Source organism: Phoenix dactylifera, chromosome 1, assembly GCF_051530095.1.
Source record: "Phoenix dactylifera cultivar Ajwa chromosome 1, Ajwa_hap1_PhDact_Kaust_v1.1, whole genome shotgun sequence".
In the NCBI taxonomy this organism is placed as follows: Eukaryota; Viridiplantae; Streptophyta; class Magnoliopsida; order Arecales; family Arecaceae; genus Phoenix; species Phoenix dactylifera.
In genome coordinates, this window is record NC_143190.1 from 50,138,774 (window position 1) to 50,147,553 (window position 8,780).

Here is an 8,780-nt window from a genome sequence, read left to right on the forward strand (position 1 = left end):
TATTTTTACCGCTTTGCTTTATTATATAGCAAACTTCACCATGTTGACTTAAAAAGAAACAATGGATTGTAACACTTTTTACCTAGTCACCTTTTGAATAAGATTTCTAAGTTTTACTAAAGCACTGGTCTTTCTTTTTACATACCCCTGAAATTTTGGCTGTTTCTTTCTTTTATGTTTTTGGCTAACCATGGCTGCTTTACCTTTCATCCAATTCGGGGCGGCAATGCTTCCAAACTGATTGGTTAAACAAAAATAGAGAAAATTACACTTCCTCATTTCTAAAAATTTTCAATTAGCTTTTAAAATTTATAAATCGATCCTCTGGCTCGCCAACTAGCTAATACCATTGGTCTAATGTTTGGAAAGATCAAAAAATACCCTCATCCTCTTGAAACATCTTTAAAAGTTCATTCTATTCCTTCTCTTTTGGCAATTATCTAATGTCTATTGATGTTTCGACCAAGCCAGAGATGAATATCATTTTTTTCAATTTTTATAACAATTAAAATTAATTTATTTTAAAAAATTGAAATACAAAACTTATTTAATAGTAACTTGGGTTGTATTTGGTAGTGGTGGAGATGGAGACACTCCATTCCTCTCTTTTATCTCCCCACTACCATCCCACCCGCTTCCTCTTCCCTCCACCGAAACCCCCTACGATCCTCTCTTATCTCCTTGTCACATCCCACCCTCCTCTTCTCCCTTCCATCATAGCCCCATCCTAATCCTCTCTTATCTCCTTGATACTATCCCATTCACCTCCTCTCCCTTCCATCACAACCCCGTCCCCATCTGACCTCCTCCATCGCAGCTCCCTCTCCATCCTCCTTTTATCTTCCCACTGTCATTCCATCCACCTCCCTATTCTCCCTTACCTCCCTCCATGGCTCCATAAAGAAGGTTAGGATCTTCACCCTAAATAAAAAGATACTAAGAGCATTTTTGTCCTACAATATTTCATACTATCATATAATGACCACGCGCCATCTTTTTATTAAAGAGATAAATGACGAAATCATTCTGAAACGAGTTGCAAATTACTAATTTGAAAATTTTTAAAAATGAAGGTGTGTGGGTAAGAATCGTCCAAACTTGAGGAGATTACACTATAACTTTTCCATAAAGATATTAACACGCAAAATCTTAACCCATATCTGACATCACCCGACATCATGTCACTTATTTGACCCTAAACTAATCTATTTTGCAAGAGTCCATAATAAATTTAAGCTAGCCTATAAAATCCAATGTATACAGTTCTTATCGGCTAATTTTCAGAATGATCGAAACAACTAGCAGAGGGAAAAGCACCGATCATTCAAAAAAAAAATTATACAAGATCATTACTCAATCCAACCTAAATTATTTCGACCTAAATAAAGCTCTACCTTTATAATTAGTGTTGGTCAAAGTTTGACCCGTACATAATCCATTTAAAATTTTGGGTCAGAAACCTAACCCACACCCATCCCTAACTAAAAGATCCATGACCCAAACCTAATCCAAATAGGTTAGGGTTTGGTGGGTTTTCGGGTCGAGTCAATTTTTGCCACCTCTACACAAAATGGGTTTGATTCCTAGCCCATCAAATCCATAATGGTGATTCTCCTTGCCCAAGATGAGTTCCTGCCATTTCATTATGACGGACGAAACAAGCAGATTTTAGTTGATGGGCTAACCAAAGAGGCAAAGGCTGATGGCGAGAGTAGGATATCTGAAAATCCCTGATCTCCAAAGCCATTCCAAGGTCAAGAAATGGAGCATGGGTGTCGGAGACAAGGCCATCAAAGCCCTCTGTCGCCTCCTTAAGGGCACTTCTTAGCAACCCTACATCCCTGAGCTTCCCTCCACCTTGACCGCATTCACATGGAATCACCCCATCTCTCCCTCAATCTTCAAACTATAAAGAGGAGATGCTTTCATAAAAAGTTGGATGCACTGAGATGTAAAAAAGAAGGGTAAGCAATGAATTTGAAAATACTAAGTATAATATCACTTTCTTTCAAGCATCTATGATAAGTTTTCAAATTGGAACTGTATTACCAGTAATGGTATCAAAGATCGTCGGCGCCCTTGTAAGTATGAGGTGGATTATCCTATTCACATCACTCATCCATGCTATTTCTACAACTAGCCATGTTCTACCAGCTCAAACCAAACTTCAAGCTTTCTATACATCTTTCAAAGCCATAATTAAAAATGTCTATATCTGGAAAATATGCAAGCCTGCCCCAACCAACCAAAACCTAAATCTACCTCAAATATCTTGAATTCTTAATGCAGGAACAGTTTGCTACTATCAAGTAACGAAGTCTGGATTCAAACTCCTTACTGCAATATTGGTCTTTCATGAAATTATTTGAGCATAAAAAAGGGCTCCATTCTCAAGGACAAATTAGAACAATCTGCTAGCAAAAATCTATGCATATTGTGATATGCTGACAGTCAACATAATGGTTTCGAGCTAATGCTTCTAATTGAAATGTGAATCAGACAGACAACATGGAAGCATTAATCTCTCTTGAATTGAGTTCTTACTGCATAATGTTCATGAATGAAATACGAAAACCAGATATCAAATTTATATTGTACATACAACCATAATTTCTTTAGGTCAACTAGATGGAATTGATTGCAAAAGCAAATAAGCAACTGAATGCCATCAACATCTGAAGTCTATGGTCTCATAAACACACTACAAAAAATAAAATCTGGGGTGCACCATAATTCTCACATACAAAAAGCAGGATCATAATTAATTATCTGCTCTAATAAGAACCAATTGTTTCGAAAATAGTTTCATATGAAATTCTAAATAGAAACAATTTACACCAGGCTTCCAAAACAAAATTTCAGCAACTAATCATTTTGATAGAGAAATAACAAAGATTTTCAACACCATTAGGAACATTCAGTGTTCGTTTTCCTTGTGTTAGTCCATGCTAATGCTGTCTTCTATTCACGCTAATCTAAATGGCAGAATGGTTCCTACTAAAAAGAGGAGAATGAAACACAAACTTACTAGACTGGCCCTAGCATCCTGTTCCAGTCTCAGTTACTACTAATCTAATAAGGAATTCCAAGGTTGGAAGACGTCACGGAGATTGAAGTCTTTGGCAATAATTACTCGAGCATCAAAAGAAGCTCTAGTATCAAGGCATAGATAGCTTCTCTTATCTTCTACCCATGTCTTCCTGGAAGCAGACGCACAATAAAGAGTCATCACCTTGAGCACCTGTGCTTTTGAGATAAGAAACCTGGCGAACCCCAGATCAGCTGCTTGGCCTAGAAAACCTTTCAGTGTCACACTTGTTAAGTGATGAACGAGGCAATTAAAGGAATCTTGACGCTCCCAATAGTTCAAATCCTGCCGAGCATACGTCGAGCCCATGTCGACAACCTACAACAAACAAAGAAATCCTCAGCTTGGATGACCATTGGGAGATTCAAGCAAACACCAAATATCCATTCAGGAAATCACCTCAACATCCAATCTTTCCAGGCACGGAAAGCATCTGAGCAAGCGAGAAAGTTTGTACCTCTGGTACCCTTCGTTGAAATCCACCCTGACGCCCAGAATTTTCAGACTATGCACCAGAATACTCGAGTTGAATAGCCTTCTGGCATCCTGCAGAAAACAGCAGATGCAAGTAGGAAACTTTAGTGATAAATACTCCTGCCACAGCTAATTGAAAGAAATTGGTAGGGGTGCAAGGCAGGGCAAGAAGAGCACCTCGATGCGAGGCTTGGTGAAGTCGAGTTTCCTGAGAGACATACACAGGCAGCCTAACAACTGCAGCTTTGGGGCGCCGACAATCTCTATAGCCGTATGCTGCATCGTGTCTTCGGTAACCATCAAGCGCTCGAGGTCTGGGGCTTCCTCGACGGCAAGCCTCTTGATGGAATTGGCCCTGGTCAGCGTCAGGCTGCAGAGACACGGCGAACGGATGGTGATTCTGGAGAGGCCGGAGCACCTGAGCAGAGCTAAGCTCTGGAGGGCCGGGCAATTGGACAGCAAGTTGGTGATGGCTCCATCGGTTAGGAAAGCGAAGCGCAGGGTTAGATCTCGGAGGTTGGGGAAGGTTGGAGATGGGAGAGGAGGCTCCGGGAAGCGGCAGTTACCGAGATTCAGCTTCCGCAGGGATTCGCAGCGGAAGAGGGAAGGTGGCAACGGGTGGGGCGTCGGGGCGCCGAAGAAGGATGCGAAGAATTCTTGGATGTCTTTTCGGGTCAGGGCCTGGATCCAGCCGTCTACAGCGGGCAGGTCGGAGAAGCGGCGGACGAGGCGGCAGCTGCGTATGGGTCCGGGGTGGGAGGAGAGGATTTGGGTGATGGAGCGGGCGCACCAGGCCTCGTCGTCGGTGAGGGAACGCGGCGCGTCGTAGCTCTGACAGGGGGTTCTCTCGAAGCGGAGGGAGTCGTCGTCGAGGAGGCGGAGTGGGACGAGGGTCCAGAGGCGGCGCCATCGGGTGCAGAGGACGCTGGTTCGGGCGGATTCTTTGAGGGAGAGGAGAGACAGGATCTGGGCGAGGATGCAGTCCGGAAGGAGGCCGATGAGATCCCGGCCGGAGGGCATGTCGGATTCCAAGTCCGATTCGCGATGCCTCTTCTTCGCCGGCATGGCGGTCGGGTCTCTGGAACCTAGCAGCCCTCGCGTTCCATTTGGGGAAGAAGCCTCTCTCGACAAGGAGAGCTCATAACAAACACCCTTGTCCCACGAAACTCTACGCTACGGAGTCCCACGCTATCAGGTGGATGGTTCGAGCAGGGATGATCGACCGTCGACGTTATTAATACGAATCTTAAAGTAGAAATTCAGATCTTTAGGGTATAATTGGATGTTTTGATAGAAATAACCTGCAGTAGTCGGACCGCCTTCTCCCAAATCTCACATCAGAGTTAGGGCTGCAGTTTTAATTTTTCTTGAGAACATGGTTCAGGCCATTTGTTTTTTTTTTTTGGTCAAAAAATAGGAGGGGAGGGGGAGGGACCAGCCCACCCGCGTGGCAGCCCCATTACTGGGCCCCCCTTCCACTAGGGAATGTTCGATACAGGTGACTATGGCATAACCCTTAATCGAATTTTCGATTAAGTTTGTTTGGCGAAGGCATCTGAAATTACCGTGCACAGAAGATCAAAGTATCAGCATACAATTGAAGTCTCATAAAAAAGATGTGAATGACTAAACCTGTATAATTGTGTTGCTGCATGAAACAAACTTTGACACGAAGGCGATGCATTTTTATCATCTAAGCCAACAAAGTGAAAAAGGTCGCACCAATATAAGAATTCTTGGCAACAACTAAACAAGATTTCATTAGGAGAATGTTAGTTCACATGCTTCAAAAACTTGGGGCCAATACCAAGTCTGAACAGAATGTTTGGATGGCATTACATAGAAATCTACTTCTGTAGGTTAAAAATTTCACCATCGTCCTCATTCTTTTGCCCATATCGGCGGTTGAACTTTGCAATCTGACCTAGACTCTGTGCCATCTGACGCCTTGCCCTGAAATGATAGACTTTACCAACATGATGTATCTTGGTCATCATAACATGCATCAATCTCCCACTCTGAGTCACATACGAAATCCACTGCATCTGTGGGTGCAACCCTTTCTTCATCTCTTCCGCCTAACAATCATGTAAAACAGAAGCTTACCAATGTCAGTGGCCCAGTCAGATAAATAGTTTCTATTTTCCCCTGCGTCTCTACAGCACTTATAGGGTTAAATTGATATATACAAAATTGTGTTTTCTCACGACCAAGAGTATCCTTTTGATCTTTTAACTACAGGCTACCTAAACTTAAGTCCAATTTGCAACTCAGGCAACTTCATTGTATTTAAGTTGGTAGGTATAGAAAGTGAAAGTTGCAGCAAATATAAAAGTAGCCTATATGCAAATGCAATAAGTTAAGGAAAGAAAATCGCCAACTTTTATGTACATAACTGCAATTCTAAACAGAGGGAAAACACTATTGCTGTACATTCTTGCAATAGAAAAGAAACATGGATGCTGATTAACTTTTGAAAGTATCACTAAGATATTCTGAAAATATATAGATTGATGCATTATTTTCATCAGTTATTGTTTTATGGGTTCAGTCCACTTTGGAAACCAACTAGAACAATCTATGTTCCAAAATTTCTTTCACAATCCTCTAACCTGTGTCCCCAAATGCTGAAGGCTGACACTATATAAACAACAGAGAGAAGTAGTCCAATCGTTAGCTAATTTCCACTCCATAGAGAAACTTTATGGTGTTTTTGGGATCTGCACCCAGGATTGACCACCATTTTACGTTTCATCCCTGTTGACTGAAAAATGTGCTCCTGCCCCTTGATTTTGATGGCCATTTTATGTTTAGTCCTTGGCCATCCGCGCACTTATGCGAAACTGTGTATAAACCAGATATAACTGCATACAAAAAACAGGCCTAAGCAAAATATTGCTTAACTGTGTACAAGGACTCAAGAAGTTAATTGTGTGCTGTGCTGAACATCAAATTGTAGTCAAACAAATGACCGGGTGAATTATCTTTCTATTTCTGTGAATCTGGGGGTTGTTTTTAGCATTACATTGGATGAAATTTCTTCAAATGCGGTGTAATGGGTCATTATTACATAGAATTGAGATAGCGAACATTTTTTTAATCTGTCTTCTCTTGCTTTTGTTCTGCGAAGGAGGTGGAGTTAGGTGTTTCTTATATATTCATATTTCCAATTCTTTAGTTCAGGTTATACCATCCATCTAAAATTTTCACTCTTTCTTCTTATATTACATAAATGGTTTATTAATATCATGAAACCATCAATCTGAAATTTAATTTCTTTTTCAAGGGCATGTTTTCACCTCTTCGGTCCGATTGTCTTGGAAACTCTAATAATGGTTTAAGTCAGGATAAATGAACAAAGTAGAAACTACAGAACAATGACCAATGTGAACTCTCTTTCTTCCTTATTCTCATGAGTAAAAAATTAGCTGTATAATGTGGAAAAGATATTCATTTTAGTTAAACTTGATTAAGTTATCGTTGTCTTCGTATTATGTTTTTCATGGTGCAACATGCTAGGATGCCGATCTCTCAACATGAAAGTGGCAAGGTGATATTTTCAGTGCTTACAGGTTATACTCATAACACAATCCACCTAATACATCGATGTACCGTATAGGTGGCAATGTGAGAGATCATTCACATAGACAAAACTTAGCAACAACCTAGCATCATGGTGCTCATCTCAATTGCATTTAACAATGTCCACCTCCTGGATACCTGAAAGGCTGAAAACCCAGAAGAACAAGACAAAAATCACTTCTCTATTATAAGAAATCACAAGCATGATTTCCCCCAATTTATCGATTTCTCTTCTTTCTTGCTCTTTCCTTCTAAATTATGATATGCACTGCAGAGCATGCTTTGAATGGAATACTCGCCTTATAAAGAGGAATTTCCCATGCAATATTTAAGAGATGCAAAAGCAGTATTTTCAGCATGCACAAAGAGATTGTGTTGCTATCACATAATTGAGAAATAAAGTGTTTTTGGTATTACCACAGACAGCCTATATCTCAAAAACTGGATCATTCATCAAATCAGAAAACTGATCAGGTTAAAGGTCACTGATCGAATCTTCAGGTCAACCAGAAATGAACCTTGTGTTATCCTGATGTAGTAAACATATTGTCATTATTTTTCGAAAAAGGAAAACCAGAATAGATTTTCGCATATATATGTGTATATATGTTGATGGTGATGATGACGACTTTCCAATATGTATGTCTCGGTATATAAATTTCATCATGATCCAGGTGAAACATATTTCATCATAGCAACTACATCAAATGAGAAAGAAACTAATTGATCAAATATACTTTTACTTCCACGTCCTGTGAAAAACTAATCTTACTACAAGGAGGACCGAAAAAAAAAACATTACGATTTAATTTCCCCCGTCTCATGGCCCAGCTTCACCTGCTTTATGAACCCTTGAAGGATACCGAAAGAAATAAAAAAAATGATTATCGCAGTAGATATTTGTCATGAATGCACCCTACCTACTTCATCAATTCCGACGATTTAATGAGTTCTCGTTTTTGAATCAAAATTTTCAACAGTTAAAAAACAAGAGTAGCAGAATAAGAGGAAGACCTGCCAGCCGCCGGGTCGAGGCTCCCGCCGTCGAGTTTCGAGAGAGCGTCGTCGAGATGGATTCAAAGCCTAGCCCTAGCCCCTCAGTCCGATGAGGATTATAGGGATGCTAATGGGCCGAGTCAGTTTTGTCCACGGCCCATCCCGGCTTGAGCGAGTTTGTCCGTTTAACCGGCTCGCTCGTTTATATTCTGGGAGACGACAAATCGGCTGGACTTGGGCTAGGCTTGCGATCCGAGTTTGCTTAGCCTAGACCAGGCCTCCGGCCCATTGATAGCCCTAGTTAGATTGGTTGTGGTCCAACAAATAATATCCCCATAATTCAATAATTAATGGGTTTTTCACATTAATACCCTCCAAAATATAGAATTTTGCATGAATATTCTTCCAAAATTAATATTTGTATGTATACCCTCATAAAATTTTTGCTCTGCTATTCTACACTTTTTTAATCATTATTTTTGCATATATACCTACGCCATCTAATACCGTTAAAAAATTAATGATTTCAAATTAAAATGACTAAAAGATCGTAGATGTGTAAAAAAAAACATTTATAAATCGATCGCGATGAAGGACAAAAAAATAATTTCAAAATTCTATTCTATTTTTAATTAAAATA

General features: G+C 40.3%; 2 protein-coding genes across 4 annotated transcripts; both read right to left on the reverse strand.

Moving 5' to 3' along the window:
• Positions 1 to 2,758: 2,758 nt before the first annotated feature.
• Positions 2,759 to 5,150, reverse strand: LOC103712688 (putative F-box/LRR-repeat protein At3g28410). Of its 2 annotated transcripts, none has more exons than XM_088705277.1 (3): positions 3,740 to 5,150; positions 3,546 to 3,634; positions 2,759 to 3,406 (listed from the first exon to the last, which is right to left on the reverse strand). In XM_088705277.1, exons 1-3 carry the CDS (start codon positions 4,625 to 4,627, stop codon positions 3,367 to 3,369), a joined length of 1,017 nt encoding a protein of 338 aa, XP_088561403.1. In that variant the 5' UTR covers positions 4,628 to 5,150; the 3' UTR covers positions 2,759 to 3,366. The 2 variants fall into 2 exon arrangements, with proteins under 2 accessions (XP_088561403.1, XP_038981514.1); XM_039125586.2 differs by having other exon boundaries at positions 3,488 to 3,634.
• Positions 5,151 to 5,295: 145 nt separating this feature from the next.
• Positions 5,296 to 8,314, reverse strand: LOC103712687 (uncharacterized). Of its 2 annotated transcripts, XM_088705282.2 has the most exons (3): positions 8,159 to 8,314; positions 6,175 to 6,426; positions 5,296 to 5,640 (listed from the first exon to the last, which is right to left on the reverse strand). In XM_088705282.2, the coding sequence occupies exons 2-3, from the start codon at positions 6,253 to 6,255 to the stop codon at positions 5,410 to 5,412; spliced, it is 312 nt and encodes a 103-aa protein (XP_088561408.1). In that variant the 5' UTR covers positions 6,256 to 6,426; positions 8,159 to 8,314; the 3' UTR covers positions 5,296 to 5,409. The 2 variants fall into 2 exon arrangements, with proteins under 2 accessions (XP_088561408.1, XP_026662568.1); XM_026806767.4 differs by lacking the exons at positions 6,175 to 6,426; positions 8,159 to 8,314 and adding an exon at positions 7,562 to 8,147.
• Positions 8,315 to 8,780: the final 466 nt, after the last annotated feature.